Source organism: Condylostylus longicornis, unplaced genomic scaffold, assembly GCF_029603195.1.
Source record: "Condylostylus longicornis isolate FDR11 unplaced genomic scaffold, ASM2960319v2 ptg000044l, whole genome shotgun sequence".
In the NCBI taxonomy this organism is placed as follows: domain Eukaryota; kingdom Metazoa; phylum Arthropoda; class Insecta; order Diptera; family Dolichopodidae; genus Condylostylus; species Condylostylus longicornis.
This window is the reverse complement of record NW_026578013.1, coordinates 2,285,146-2,302,502: the sequence shown is the minus strand read 5'-3', so window position 1 is coordinate 2,302,502 and position 17,357 is coordinate 2,285,146. Positions and strand designations below refer to the sequence as shown.

General features: G+C 22.6%; 2 protein-coding genes across 4 annotated transcripts in view; one reads left to right on the top strand and one right to left on the bottom strand.

Annotated features, from left to right (window-relative positions):
* The window catches only part of LOC129610481 (unconventional myosin IC), a 69,469-nt gene extending 61,281 nt beyond the window's left edge, over positions 1-8,188 (bottom strand). Inside the window, exon 1 of one of the 2 annotated variants that reach the window (XM_055523091.1) lies at positions 7,771-8,188. The gene's annotated coding sequence lies outside the window, so the exon portion shown is untranslated. Of the gene's footprint in view, positions 1-2,366; positions 2,531-7,770 lie in introns of those variants that run through there. The other variant, XM_055523090.1, reaches the window with a different exon arrangement.
* Positions 8,189-11,596: 3,408 nt separating this feature from the next.
* LOC129610337 (galactosylgalactosylxylosylprotein 3-beta-glucuronosyltransferase P) lies at positions 11,597-17,003 on the top strand. Of its 2 annotated transcripts, none has more exons than XM_055522881.1 (2): positions 11,597-11,728; positions 15,891-17,003. In XM_055522881.1, exon 2 carries the CDS (start codon positions 15,932-15,934, stop codon positions 16,862-16,864), a length of 933 nt encoding a protein of 310 aa, XP_055378856.1. In that variant the 5' UTR covers positions 11,597-11,728; positions 15,891-15,931; the 3' UTR covers positions 16,865-17,003. The 2 variants fall into 2 exon arrangements, with proteins under 2 accessions (XP_055378856.1, XP_055378855.1); XM_055522880.1 differs by lacking the exon at positions 11,597-11,728 and adding an exon at positions 13,949-14,112.
* The last annotated feature ends 354 nt before the right edge of the window (positions 17,004-17,357 follow it).

Below are 17,357 nucleotides of genomic sequence, written 5' to 3'. Positions count from 1 at the left end.
TACATAAATAAATTCCCCTTAGTTTCCTTTTTTATTTATTTCAATTGCTTAAGTATAAAAAAGTATATCCTTGAAATTTATATTCCACCATATGTATGGGTATGTGCATATGTAATAATACTGCGACAAACTTTTTTGAAAATGTTCCAATAAAAGAATACCTATAGGTATATATACAGATACTATAATGTCAATATCAAATTGTCTTCATATTTGTATTGTAAAGGAACATATATACATACATATATATACAAAGTTGGCAAAGCATGAACAAATAGTATAGGATTTACACTTTTGCTTTTCAAAACTTTTCCTTATAAATGTGAAATCGCCATGTGTAATATGTATATAAGTAAGTACATAGATTTTACATATACATAAGTATACAAGGGCTTAAATATGAAAAAGGAAAACAATGCATTTCTACAACATAAAAAATATACAGACAAAGTGTCGTAACTAAAAATATGGTTAAAATTTAATTTTAACATCAGCTCTATGGTATATTTTTTAATTACTCCAAATGTCGTCATAACAAGATAATTATACTTGTAGATTTGTATATTTGCACAACTCGGATAACAGTGCACCGCGACCACGTATATAAGAATCTATTGTGGCCTCCTTGAACGCGTGGCATACCCTAAAACTAATGCTCAAGATCCATTCTCCTAATGAACTTCCATATACGTATAATGTACTTGTAGATTCTTAAAAGCAAATAGCATAAAAATTTATAAATATTTTTAATTAAGTCGGCAAAAATCTATATCTGCAATCTCATTTCATAGAGTACTTTTTTCATGTGCATTATATTTATAACCTCTAAGTAGACAATACACAGCACTAAAAAGATTATAAATTTAAATCTCTCTAAAAATGAAACCTAATATTTGCACTTGAATATTTAAGGATATTATATGTTGATCCTTAATACTTAAAAAAAATATTTCCATACATAGATTTTAAAATTTGTATTGTGGTTAACTAGAAGTACTAAGCATATATTGTATATCAACAAGAGAGCAGAATGTTGTTATTTATAATAAATTTTTAGGAACACCTACTTATTATCAACAAGAAATTATGAGCTTATGAAGCAAAAGTCGAATTATAAATCAAAATTTGTTATATAATCTTTTTTAAATGTTAAAGCCGTATAACAACAAAAATTGTTTTAATATTATACACAAAATATAATAAAAACAATTAAGTGAAAATCAATAAATTAATGAGGTCTTTAAGTATAAACAAATATAAAAGGAATTGTTGGGTAGGTAAGAATAGTTAAAAAAGTTGAAAAGTCCTTTAGGAAAAGCTTTTTATATTGAAGCATAATATAATTCAGTCTAAAAATATAATGCTTACTTATGTAAATATTGTAAAACAAAAAATGCCTAATAAGCAGATATTTAAATTGATTTGATTTGGGACATTTTAAAATTCAACATGAAAACATCTTTTAAATCATACACAGTAGAGCTCGCTTATATGCACACCCGTTTGAACTCAATTTTTTGTCCATATATATACATATATAACATACGTTATATTCATGGTTTGGAATTATTCATTTCATATTTGTAAAATAAAATGTTTATATAATGAAGAATGTGTTACAATACTGAATTATTATCTACATATATTTTCTATATCATAAGCTAGGTGACTAACTAAATATTTTGAGAAAATCGAAAATTTTTTGTACAACCAAAGCAAATCAAAAAAAGTTTTGTGTTTGTAAAATTGTTGTGCTATTAAGCAAGTTGCGGTAAAACGTTAAAAATTGTATGAAGAACTACTAGTAGAGAAATTACATAACAGCAAAAAACATTTTGCGTGTCAGCGTTATAAGTATACGATAAGCTATTTTATTAATTTTTTTTCCGGCTTAATTTAATTAGATTGCGCCTGCACTTCGATAACAAAATATATAAAGTATATATGAATCAAAGATTTATAAATTAAATGTTTTAAGCAGGCTTATATAAGTATAACACTTTGTATGTGCATTCAATGAAAGACATATTAAGAATTTTACAATAAATTTAAACCAAGAAGTTTAAGTAGACAGATAACATTTTTTTTTTTAAAAATATCTAGTAAAATTTTGCTCATCTGTCTGGATTGTTTACTATATCATTTAACTGACAAACCTGTTATCATTACATTAAGTTAAGTACAGATCACTTATTAATCACTAATGTGCAACACTTGTTAAGTGTAATATAGATAAGTATATGTATACGTATGCATAAACTATTTCAATGGAATAAAATTCTAGCTCTGCAAAAAATTGACTTAATTGATTAAATTGGATAAAATCGATTATTTCCAAATATTATGTAAACACAAAATAAACTTACCTATAATTTTTGGAAATTTAATTTGCAATTTCTAATTAAAAAAATATAATTTGTAATTGTATTGAGGAAAGCTACAATTTAAATTTAATTTTAAATAATTTTAATCAAAATTTAGTGTGCAAATTACAATCAACCACCGATTTTAATAGTTTAAGAAAAACAACAAACCCTTTGAAACGATATAAGAATTAACACTAAATTATAAAGTTATTTTATTAAATTTTTATCTAAAACCAAAAAAAAATTATTCCCTATTATAAAATTAGATATTGATAACGATATTATCATGAAAATTAGATTAGATACTAAGTACAAGAATAAACTTAGATATTTGCAAAAAATAAAAATTGATTTAAATCTATTGCTATGTTACACATAACTGTTATCATAAAAATAACTAATAAATCGATATTTTACAAAAAATTTTATCATAACTGGGATTTTTTCATAAAATGTAATATACATTGTAGTTATTCCTATACTTACAATATTTATCCACTAGTAAGTATTATAAAAATATTGTATACGATTTATATAACTTGTGTTTGTTAAAATAAATTATTGTTATACATATAAGATTTATTTAAGGCCAACAACTTTTATTAAAAACACTGCCATAAAATAGGTATTTCATTTGTGATTTTTAATTTTTATTTTAATTATAAAATAAATTAAAAAGTTTGCAATTTGTTATGACACATCGATTCATTATAGCGTACCGAAACAATTTTAAATTCAAAACAAAAATTTTGACTATGTCAACTATTTTTATACTATTAAGCTGCAAGCATAACTGAATGGGGTTAATGACATTTTAAATCAGGAGGGTAAATGATAACACAGTTCTACTTATTCAAAATTTGCAATTCAAATCACTCAAAATATCATTTATCAGGCATCAAAATATTAGTCCTCGTACCAATTCTAAATTGTAATAAAACACGGAGCGTTAGAGAGTCATGACATAATACTTATTGGATTTTAATAGGCAACCACAAATTTATTCTGATAACTAATATGCAAGTTTTTTAATTGTTAATAATGAGCATTTTTTACATTATAGACGCGATATTAAGAGAGTTTTAACTTTACAATGTTACCATGAAAAATGTTTTAGAATTGAAAATTCTTGTTTCTACAATTGCTTTTTCTAATGTACTTTTTTTTATTATTAGTCATCTTACAATATTTTTTTATTAATCTAGCCGTCGTAATCTAACATACTATAATTTCATATAATTTTGAGTTCAAATTATTTTACAATTAAAACCTTTACAAAAAAAAACCGTGGTAAAAATTATATTAAGTGACTAATGTTTATTGAACATTTAATAATTATTTAAGTACTTACTACGTGTGAATTTATTTTAAATCGATTTTAAAATCTAAATCAAAAGTACTTTAAAAAAATATAATGATAAAAAATTACATTTTCATATTATCACTTGCAAACATTTAAAATCTAGATTATTACTTATACGTAACATAATGTATAAACTGAAAAAGGTTTGAGCTTTCCAATATTTGAAATTTATTACGTAAGCAGTTTCTAGATTCGTACAAAATTTATTCTTTTTGGAAAAAAACAACGCTGAAGATCACGCTATACGAGTAAAAGAATTAAATAAATATATGTAAGTATTTTCTAATTTATACAAAAATGTGAAGTTGAAATTTTTAAAATCAAAAAATTTTCTAACTTAGTTTTCTTCTTTAAAATTTTTACCCTTCACATGAACCTTTAATATTATCACATAATTATATGCTAGTAATTTATTATAAACCAAAATAAAATTCTCAGAAAAAATTTAATTATAAATTCCTTAATTTATTTTTTTTTTAAATTTAAGGATCAAAGGAAGAAAATCTTGATCTACAATGCTTGATGTTTATTTAAAACGTACAAAGTTTTCTCTTTGTATTCCAGTAAATAAAAATAAACTAAACAATCTGCTGTACTTAATAATTATATATAATACTTATGTATGTAAATTCTCTACATAATGTTTATCATAAATTTACTGTCATAAGCAAAAAAGATTTGCGTCCGTTTTCTAAAATAAACATTTTTTTATACTTAACATGATTTCCCGGCTCTACTACTTATAAGAAATATAAAATAACTTCAATAAGATTTTGTACTTCTTGAATTGAAAGACATACAAAAGTACATATTACAAGTATGTAAGCATGTAATTATAAAAAAAAAACAAAGCCAAGGAAATGTTTTTCCTACATATAAAAATAATTAGGGGTAAATAGTGAATTTCAAAATACTTAAGTACTAACCAGAATAATCCGAATATATTATAATTGTACTAATTTAGTAAAAATACTACTAAACCTGGGATTCATTGGTTCGTCGTTTTTGAGCTGAGCTATTTGTAGTCGAACTATTATGATGCATTTATTACTTTTTTGACGAGAATCATAAGTAACTGTAATAGTTCAGTATACGTAAATTTGACATTCTAAAAATCCTCGCCATTAAGTTAAAGTTGATTCAACTTTTTGAGAGGGAGAAAAAAAGCTGTACTAAAAATAAAGAGAATGTCAAAAATTCAAATTTTCATACAAAATATATCAGCTGGTCGTGAAAGGCTTAATACACAAATGATTGAGCTTTAAAATACTCTGAATTTTATGTATTAAAAAATCATGTTTAAAGTTCACTTAAAAGACACAGTTAAGTAAATGTGATTTCAAGCAACCAACTCCTAAACTGAATTCGATAATTCTTAATTTTTGTAAAAATTTAGTTAAGTAATAAACTTCAATTAGCTTTAAAACTGTACAAATATTCTAATATATTTCTATATAATTTAAGTATCTCGTAATTTACTTATTTTGTTGTAATTTTTAAAATTAAGATATCACACATTAAGTACAAACAAGTAACAAAGTATAATTAAATGTAACTCAGAATCACAGAATTAAATTATCTTTTATAAATTACTTATACTTGCAAACAAGATTGTGCAAGTACTTTTCGTTAAAATAATGCCAGTACTGCAAACTTTGAAATTAATCAATATTTTGTCATACTTAATTTAAAAATGTAATTGCACGCTTACATTAATATAAAAGATAAGAACAAACATACATTGTTAATTTAATACATTGAAGACAAAAATTTAATCAAATAAATACTTACGAGTATATCAGTGTAATTTAAAGTAGGTACATAAAGTAATTTTAAAATCAATTTCAAATACTCGTACTGTTAGCATCCGAAAAAGAAACAATCAATAAGTACAGGAAATAACCATAAAAAAATTAAGAATAATTTTCTAATCGAATTTTTTAATTACTTTAATTTTATATTATTTAATTATTATTTAATAAAAATAAAAGTATAATGAAGAAATTATGAATTAAATTTTCGGTAATAGCATTAATGGTTTTCCATTTAATTGTTTCTTTTTGCTATAGGATATTAAATATTCCAATTCGATTTCTAATTTAATTATAAGTAAGAATTTAAGCAGATATCTAACCATGTTAGCATGATATTGGAATTACTTATTTAAATTCTAAATAATAATAAAAATATAATAAAATTCAAAATATAAAAAAATTTCTTGTAAATGCATTGCAAATACTTATAGTTTTAAACTTATGTAATAATTAACTTTATTATTAATTTTTATTATTAATAAATGAAAACAAAACTTTTGCAAATTCAATTCTACAAAATTATGCACTTAATAACAAAAAAAAATATAAAATAAACAAAAATGTTCATTATGCAATTGAAATTTAATATTTTATACATAAATAAGTTTGGCTTAAATAAGTACTTATGTGTATTAATAAAATATTGTCAAAATATAAAATATGGGAAAGTAATTAAAACTTGTACTTACATAAGGTATATTAAATTTTTTCAATAGAAATCATAAAAAGAAAAGTCGCAAAGATAACAATAATTGAAATAACAATTTTGATAAAAAAAATTATGTAGATATGGTGGATACCTACATACATTAGCATTTACATATACATATATGTATATATGCATATGTATACATATATATGTTTGTATACGATATTCTTTGGTTCCAAACAAATTTCTCGTACGCTAGGAGGGTATTTAATTATTTATTTGAATTGATATTTGACATATACAAATAAAAGTACTTGTAGTCAAATCGGTGACTATTAGGAAAAACCATCAAAAATCGATATCGATACATGCAATGCAACAATGAATATCAACTGGGATATTCTTTACTTTATTAATAGCTATTTTGCCATTATTGTAAATGTACTTTATGTACACAAACAAGTAAGTATAAAGAATTTTAATTTTAATTAAGTAATTAAGGAATTTTAATTAATTAAAATTAGTTTTTATTTTTTATTAATTTATTCTTCTTTTTTTTTTACTTTCCTAGTTCCACTGCGTCGCATACTTATTTGAAATAATATAATAATTAATAAAATTAAGTACAATTACCTATTTGATTTACATTTTAATAATAACATACATAATTTAATTATTTTACAACTATGTATAGAGACCTTCATTACATAATTTAACGTTGTTCTTAATCAATGATTGCATTTACAAATCTAATGAGGTATTTAATCCAATGTGATGTTAAACTGCGTTTGTTGTAAAGGTAACCAGCTTTGTATCAAAACATATAGGAATATTTTTTCCAAATTTCGAATATATTTAAAAACAAATTGTTTTAAATATAATTTTTTTATAGCTTGACTGAAGGGATTTATTGTAGGTAGGTATAGGTACTGTAGGTACCTACTTAATTAAAATAGGTACTTAATTAAAGTGTATTATATTAGAGTGTAGGTACAACGTAAATATTTGAGGTTGTTGAACTTTTAATTTTACACTTATAAAATATTATCTACTTATTTTACATTTTTAATAATTTTATTCTATTTAGATTATAGGTACTTAGCGAAATCTGCGCTATTCATTAATTTCGGAATCTAAAATGAGGTTGCATATACACATACTAACTATTATTTCGTAAATTATTGAAAATAAAATTTTACACCATTGCATAAAGAATTAGGAATACAAAAGATTTTTCTTGTAACCATCGATCAAGAAAATATTCAATCATGCTTATGTTTTATGAACACTGCTCCGCTATACATACATATATGTATGTACATATAGGCATTTTAACAATACATTCATACATACATACATACATATAAAATTTTCAAATTTTGTTCACATCATCATTAAAATAAAAGCAACTTAAAATACACAAAAAAAAAAATTCCAAATTTTTGCATTCTTCTTCAAAATTAAATTTTAAAAAACTTAAAAAAAAGTAAGAAAAAAATAAAGGCTATCGACATTTTGTTAAAAAGAAACTCAAAAAAAACATCAGGTAAAATAATAAAAACAAAATTACATACACACCTTTTTATTACAAATTAAAATTTTTTTTTTGAAACCGTCTGATTTCAAAAGGATGAACTTTCAACAAAAATTTTTTTGCTGTTCACAAAAAAAAAAAATTATAAAAAAATTTTGCAATCACCAATTACTCCAGTAATAAATCAACTAAACACAAAATTAAAATATTTTTAAAATACACTTTGAATTTTTTTCAATATTTTTTTAATTTTTTTCTATAAAATTTTTAATAATTTTGTAAATTATAAAGATTTTATCCAAAAAAATATTAACAAACTAAAAAAGACACTTTTTTAATTTGATTTTTTTTTCCAGAACACTCGAAATTATTAAAGGATACGAAAATTCAACCGATTCTATTTGAAATTCCAAATACACGAAATTTATTTACTCTATACCCGATACAAACAAACATTCAAAACAACTTCTTAAAGGTGACTGAAAAACTTAAATGGCTTTAACTGTAGTCTTTCTTCAATTTTCATACAGCTGAAAAAGAAAATAAATAAAAAAAAAAATTGTAAAATAAATAACAATAAAAAAAAATGAACGTGGGTTGATCTAAGTAACTGTGGGGTAGTTGGAATTTCAATTTTGTCAATAAAGATTTTCGCGTAATAAAAGTATCAATTATTTGGTGTATGTTATATTAAAATGATGTCTCTAAAAGTTTCTAATAATTTTACTTTGTCGCAATATCATTTAATTAATAACTCCCGTGACAAAAATAAATGTTACGAAAGACTGTCAATAAGTACAAATATCGGAACAATACATAGAAATTCGTCTGACACGACCTGGTAGAGAATATTACCCAAAAAAATTATTAAGGCGTATTTGAGTGTGTGACGAAAGTAATGGTTTTGTTTATTCATCAACGCTTACTACATCTTCGATTCACTAGCAATTCAAAGCACGCCTTTTATCTTAGAGCTTATATGAATAACAGAAACTCTTAAACACCAATACATACTATTAAATTATTCATTATAAATTCTCATTCATTCATATTAAATCTATATATGTACATACTTGTAATTTTTTAGTTGAACTTGAAACTGAAAAGGTTTTTTGTTATGTTATCAAGGAAGAGAGGAGTTATTTGTCACTTTGTTTTCAAATTAACATATAATTCCCATTTTCTCAATCAGATCCGTCATTTTCTCAATGAAATATTTGTCATGTTTTATAAATTGAGAAATTTTAAAATTTGCAATACAATAAAGTAATAATAAATGTATTATAAACGAAAATTACATTTTAAACCCCTTGGCCAATGATACATATGCAATTTTTTCTACATTTTTCAACAAACAGAAAATATGAAATCTACATAAACACAAAAACAAAACAAACATATATATAAACATACATATTTAACCTAGTCAAACAAGTTAAGCAAGCAGTCAAATAATAAAAACTGATAGGCCAGCTGATTTTATAATGAGCCGACATCACAATGAATAAAAATTTCAATGAAGAAAACAATAATATATTCATAAACATATACATATATTGTAAGTAAGCATGCATATGAATATGTTCATACACACAAACATAATTAATTAATTATTATATTCCGCATACATAATTTTGTTTAAAAGCATAGTTTAAGTGCACAAATTCAATAGTTAAAAAGAGTATAATAATTTGGATTTTTATTTTTTTTTATATATTACATGTACAAACATACATACATAATACAATTTAACTTGTAGCAGGTTTAAATTTTAAAATTCGTACGCGCGTTTTTTCTATGCAACTGCAGAATAAATTAGCCGCATTATATTTCTAATTTTTCAATAACTTAATTTTATTGGCGACTGCTAGGATGAAACAAATCATTTTAAATAATATTGTGTACATCCATACATATGTTATATTCATACACTATGTTATAAGCCGAACGAATTAGCTGTGACTTATTTTCATATTATAAAGCCAAGAAATCTATAAGACTGTAACTTTTAGTCGAGTTACGTTTTTTGTTTTTGAATACACTTTAATGTGTATTTGTTTTAAGAAGGAAAAAAGGCATGTGGTTTTTTGTACATACAATATGTATGTATATATATATCAAAGAAATGAAATAAAAGAAAATAAGAAAAACATGTGCTCATTCAATAACGCCGGTTAACAGAGTCGCATTAAAAAAAAGACTGAAAATTTATTGCAAGACTTTGAATAAAACTTTTTCAGGAAAAATGATTAGAATTATATACAATGTTTGAACATATAATAAATATATATAAAACACATAAAATAAAATAAAAAAATTCAATAATTTGAGGTTCGGGTCTCTTGAACAAAAATAAAAATTTAGATTTTAAAACATTTGCGTATGTCACGAGATTTTCCCTTAAAGTTTAAAAAGAAGAAAATGAAATTCCTAAGATAAGTACGTTATGTTTTTGTGAAAAAGAATTCGGTAGGACCAACTGAATATTGAATACAAAATAAGTTTGATGATCGGACGTACTCTCACAAATCCGTTTTGATAAACATAACGCTAAGATGCGCAAACACCATCATATTAGGTATCAATTGAAAATGATATCGTATAAGCTACGAAAAAGGATCGAGAAAGCCCTCCTAACAAAAAATATTAAATTGGCATGCGGTATACAACGTTATTTGCAAATAAATTCTGCCAAGTACTATTTTGCCACTATGTGAACCATTATAAGACCGACAACCTCTCCTCATAGGATTTAAATTCACAAGCTTCCGATTTATATTCGAGAATTGCAATTAGCAACTAACTCCTTTAACTTCATTAAAATGAATGGAGGTAATTTACCCTTTTTTTGAAAAGGAAGAACCTTTACAGAATAAAAAGTAAGCAAAAAGTAAAATTAATACGTTTTTCACTATTTTAAGAAAAAATCACTTGAATTCATTTCTTGAGTATACGTTTTTGTTTACACGGTTAAATTATTTTTAATAAAAAAATAATAATTTTGTTCAAAATTCATGCTTATAATACACATTCATATATATGTATGTATGTACATATTTGAGTTTGATTACATTAGTATTAAATTTAATATAAATATGTCTACACACATTTGAAAATTTTATGTGACACCAATTATAAACAATTTTGTTGTGTTCAATATGAACAATCGGACATCAGCTTGAATTTCGTTGTAATATTGTTTTTATATTTCAATTCTTCAACATAATTTTAAGATTTTTTTTCTTGTTTTTTTTAAAGCTGTTGATTTTTGTTGTCATTTCTAAAAATATGTTCTTTCCTTTGATTTATTACATACTTATGTATACTTGTAAGCATATTATGTAGTTATGTATGCAAATATAAATGATTCGGTTCAGTTCGAATCTCAATTTTAAAAAGGCCTTTACGAAACATATTTTATCCCTATTTCTCTTTTATTTGCGATTTTCCTTTTAAGAATCATAACGAACTGACTCATACATAACATACATATATTGTATACACAAACGAATGTAAATACGTACATATGTACATATATAAACCTATACTTACTAATTAAAAATGAGATCTGTGAACATAATATTTATCAATATGATTTTCTCAAAACCCTAATTTAAAAAATTATAAATATTCTTGAGCCATTCAATTTGAGAAGCAAGAATTTTAGTTTGTTAAAAATAATATTCACTTCATTTCACTCGCAAAATCTATCGAAATAAAAAAAAAATACGATAAAAAAAAACAATATATACGATTAAATATGAAATATTGTGGCAACTTAAGAAATAATAACAAAATCAAAAATAAAATAAGAGATTTAAAGAATAAAATAACAAAATATAAATTTTAAACAAAAATAACCTTAAATTCTCAAAAATCTCAGTTTTATTAAGTCGTTCAAGAAGTTAAGATGGACTTTATAAGAATAAGAATAATTTTTACATTAAAACTCTTCTAGCTATTTAATTTAATTTACAGAAAAAGGAACAAAAAATTATATAGGTAATTATAATTCATATATATGTACATATACATATTATAATTATGTAACTGTACATAATAAGTTTATATCACAAAATGTTTGTTGTATGTAAAGTGAGGACATCTACAATGTACAATGAAATGTTAACAAATTTACATTATTAAATTTTCTAAACTGGATTACAATACTGATATTGAGTGCGTTGTTCTTATCAACTCCGGACGTATAAGAACTAAAAAATAAAAACCCATATAAAGATAAATTAAAAATTCTTGAATTTAAGAGAAAAAATGTAATAATAAAAACTTTGCAAACTACTTACATTACAAAGTGATAAGAAATTTTATATATAGTTAAAATGCAATTTACATGTTCTGCTGTAATAATTTTTTTTTTGATAAAAATTTAAATTTTATCTAATAATAATAATGAAAAATCAAAATATAATTGAAAAATAACATACTAGCCTATACTAATTAATATTTTTAATTAATTTATTTAAAAAAAAATTGACAGTGGTAAGTTATTTTGTGAATGAAATTATTAATCAATTCGCTTACTTTATGAAAACAGTCGCAAGAAGAAACAATTTTAAATACTTTATAATCTATTCAGAAATAGAAAGTGTTAATGCTTATAAAATTGAATAAACACATAATTTTCTAAGGATCCAATTAGTATAAAAATTGAATTTCCAAACCAATGATATTCGCAAAAAAAAATTGCTATAGTTGATCGTTTCAACAATTTGAGTTTATTAAATAAAATTTCTAGGAAATCGATTTCTTTATTTCGCCATATTATACCATATAGACAGACAAACAGACTAATTTTGCATCTTGTTAAAATTATTTATAATGGAGTATTTTACTTAATGGAAAAATGTGTGTATTTCTTTGAAGAAAATCCTGAAATGTCAAATTTTGTGTGATGACGATATCGTTTATATTTTGTGTGATGACGATTTTGTGTAATGTGTATTTTTACTGATCGTAATATCCCTTAATATTACGATCAGTAAAAACATATAGAATTTATTCTTTATAATACATAAGAGCATATGATTTTCCGACCATATTTATATTACATTTTTTAACAACAAACCAACCATTTATGTTCCTACACCATCAAACTTGTTATGGGGTAACGAAGAATATGGGGTAACGAATTTCGATCTTAAATTTGTTTTTTCTTTTCAAAGTTGCCGTATTTTAATAAGGATATCTTTAAACTATAATAAAAACGATATAAATAATATACATCTGTACATACATATATATTTATGTAGGTATTTATAAGCCAAATATATTGTGTTATATTTTAAACGCGTGGTACATTTCCTTGCTTAAAATATAACAATTAATTAAATTAAATTAAATTAATTAAAGGATATTTACTCTAAGATATATTAATTTAAAGTACATTTTCATTTGCAATGTTAGTTATGTAAAAGAATCAAAAGATATTTATTAATAACTTAATTGTAAGTGAGAATGTTATCAAAATAAAATCATCCTTTTTATTTTATTTTAAACATATATAACAGCTACAACATATATACAAACATTCGTATTGCAATTTTTCTATAAAACTTTTCTTTGCATATATTTAGGAGAACACTCTATTCAGATTTTAGAATAAAATTTTTTCACCAGTTCTAATTAACTTTCCATTTTATGCATCTGACTGAAATTTACCTCTGAAACATTAAAAGGCGTTTTTAAGCAACGAAAAACCAAAAAGCAAATTAATAGTTTAAAACTAGATAATATTTTTGTGTAAATAGGTTAATGAAAAACAAGAACAAAAAAAAAGTAAAACATTTCTGATAAAACTAATTAGAATTTTAATAATGTTATACTTAAAATTAAAATAAAAAAACATAACGAAAAAGCCGGTAATATTATCGATTCATAATTTTTTAAAAATGTTGTTAGCTTTAGAAAAAGGTTATAATTTAAGTATTAGTATATTATCGACTTCCATAATATCAACACAACAATATATCAAGTATGATTCCGTCCAAAAAAAAAAATTAATCCCAATTATTTATGTACAACAAAAAAATTAGAATATAGCTAGATAATTTTGAAAAAAAACCAAAATACAAAAAAAAAGCAAAATCTTATCTTATCATTTTCAAAAAAAAAAAATTTTTTTTTCTCTTACCGAATTTTTGATGGTTTGATCGTATATGTAAATGTTGTACTAATTGCCATCATAGGTTAATTTTCTGTTATTAAATAGGCCTGTGAATAATTTCGCTTTTTCTCCAAATAAACAAATTAAAAAAAGAAACAGTAAGTAAAAAGAATTGAAAGAGTTAACAACATGGCTCATAAATCAAAATATAGCCGGGATTGTAAATTGGATTTATTTTTATTATCGTAATATTAATGTTGGTGTAAGTTATTAAACTTTTATGATAAGATATATTATTAAAAGTTTGGCAGATCTAGTAAAAGTATCAATAAAATTTTAAATAAATTGTTTACAAAAGGAAGTTAATATTTGTAATAAATCAATATTAAATTTAAAATTTTGTTTAAAAAATTAATTGAAATTATTTTAATATTAAAGTGTAATAATGTAAATTAAATTTTATTTGTAAATATAATATTGTAATTAAATTTTGGGCAAAATATAAAAAAACGATTACGGTTTAATTAATTTACTTAAAATAAAATTGCATTATTAAACAATTTAATAATAATAATAATTATTATTTTATTGAATATAAAATAATTGACTTAAAAATAATTGCTATTTAAAGCTTGAAATGCATATTTATATATATATATAATTATTTTTCATATTACCCTTATATGCCTCTGTTTTTGAAATTTAAGTAAGAGCAACAAACAAACAAGAACTTAAAATGTATTCTACCGGACACATACACGGTTTGTGTGGAAAAAACTTAATTTTGTTGCGTATACAATTGATATACTAAAATCCAATATTGTGTGATTATATTTAACAAAAAAAAAAATTTTTTTTTTGCTAGCTAAGAAAATTAAATGAATATTGCACGCAGCATAAAAAAAAATTTAAATATTATTTTATCTCATATTTCAAAAAAAAATAAAATGAAAGGAAAACAGAGTACGGTCAATTTTATATAAATTTTAATATAGTATATAATTGCAAATTAAGAACGAGTGTAAAATTTTACGGAAAATTCACATTCTAATATTTATTTTAAGTATATTGTTAGTGTCAAATTTAAAATTGAAATATACAAATTAAATATAGAACACAACTCCAATCGCATATAAAAATTTTGCTTAAACAATTTTTTCGAATTTTTAAAATTATTTTATTTCTTATAATTTATGTTATACAATTGACAAGATTAAAATGTTTGATTTTGTACTAAAACTTTAAATATTTTCAATATTATTATAGAAGTGTACTTATAAGATCCAAAAATATGTGAGTATAGAACTGTATACATTTACATTTTACGATTATTTTAAATTTGTACAAAAATCTAATTCCACATAAAATTTATTTATCATAATGTATTTAATTAATTACGCCCATAAAAATTCTTATAAGATGTATAATTTATGGAAAAAAAGAAATTTTATTATACATTATAGAATTAGTACTTATATGGATAACATTTTTTCGTATAGTAATAAAATTTCTATATAAGCAATAAATATAGTATTTAGTCATTACTATCTTTTACCGTAATTAATGCCCATAGTTAAATGATTGGAAAAGTTATTAAAATAAATGATTGTTAACAAAACAACAATAAAAAAAAGGAACAAATTTTCCAAAATATTTTGATATTAAAAAAAAATTTAAAAAATAAAATGATTTCATAATCTTCTTCACTGTACAAACCTATTTATCAAATTAAATTTATAAGCATTTCTAGAATAATATTTATAAGAAGTTCTAGAATTGGAATAAATTTGTCAATTGTAATACAGACGTATAACAAAATCGTTAAAAAGCTACTACCAGGGTCAGTGATATACCGGATAATGAAGAATTGATAAAATTTTATAAAATACAAAAAATTCTGTACAGCATTTTGCTAAACACAAAATTGCTAATAATTTAAAATTTTTAATTTTAAATGCACTTTTTTAAAATATTATTTAAAATTTTTTTGTTATATTTTTAAAAACTAATATACTATTTCTTCTTTTTTTTTAATTTTAGATCTATTGGAATAAAAATTACGTATATTATCATTATGTACAATGATTTCTCGAAAATATATTTTAATATTAGCCGGTTTAATTATATTATTTTATACAATAGCTATAAATAATATTTTAAACAATGATCAAATTAGTTTTATATTTAAATATAAATCAAATAATATATTATCACAATCATCAATAATACTACCACCATTATATATAATAACACCAACATTTAGGCGGCCAGAACAATTAGCAGAATTAACAAGATTGGGTTATACATTAAAACATATTAAAAATTTATTATGGTTAGTTATAGAAGATTCAAATGAACCATCAAAATTAGTTATAAAAACTTTAGATAGAATAAAAGTTCCATATATATATTTACAATCACCAATGCCTGATATTTATAAAAAGAAAAAAGGTGCTAAACCGCGTGGTGTTGCAAATCGTAATAGAGGTTTAAAATGGTTAAGAGATAATATAAAAAATAATACAGAAAATTCTCAAATGATGGGTGTTTTTTATTTTGCTGATGATGATAACACATATGATATTTCATTATTTGAAGAAATACGATATACAAAAAAAGTTTCATTTTTTCCAGTAGGTTTAGTTACTAAATTAGGTGTAAGTAGTCCAATTTTAAAAAATGGTAAATTTGATGGTTGGTATGATGGATGGATAGGTAAACGTAAATATGCTGTTGATATGGCTGGTTTTGCAGTAAGTGTTTCATTTCTATTTCAAAGGCCAACAGCTAAAATGCCATTTACACCCGGTTATGAAGAAGATGGTTTTTTAAAGAGTTTACATCCAATTAATTCAACTGATATTGAATATTTAGCAAATAAATGTACAGAAATTTTATGTTGGCATACACAAACTAAAAAAAATAATAATCCAACAAAGTTAATATTAAATAAATATAAAGAAACAAATTTAGTTGAATTAACCAAAATGTTAATTAATAAAACAGAAAATTGATAATTTTATCTAATCATAACAGATAGTTAATCATAATAGAATCTTATTATTGAATCTATTCTAATCTTAAACATAAAATGTAAAAATATTTCATAAATATTGGTGAAATTAAAATTATAAAAATATGTGAAATGAAATGCTTATGCTACTACTAATGAATAAAATTCATATGCTTTCATAGAATCTACATAATACAATTTTAGTTCTTAATTATATAAATATAAAAATGTCAATGTATAAATGTGTAATAAAAAGTGTTATATTTGAAAATGTATTTTGTCAAATGCCAATTTCTTTTTTATGATTTTCGGACACCAACTTATTCATTTAATTTGTACCTATTCTATTGAAAAAATGTGTAACACTGTAGTGTCTTTTAATATTTTGTTTTTTATGATTGCCCTAGCGAGATTGTGCTGCTCTTATTTGGGCTACTCAATAAGGGAATGGTAATCATGATTTGTTATTTCAATTAGGCTTACAACAAGTCTTT

Excerpts from the sequence above, each read along its gene's own strand:
- LOC129610337 (XM_055522881.1), top strand. The coding sequence starts at position 15,932 with ATGATTTCTCGAAAATATATTTTAATATTAGCCGGTTTAATTATATTA.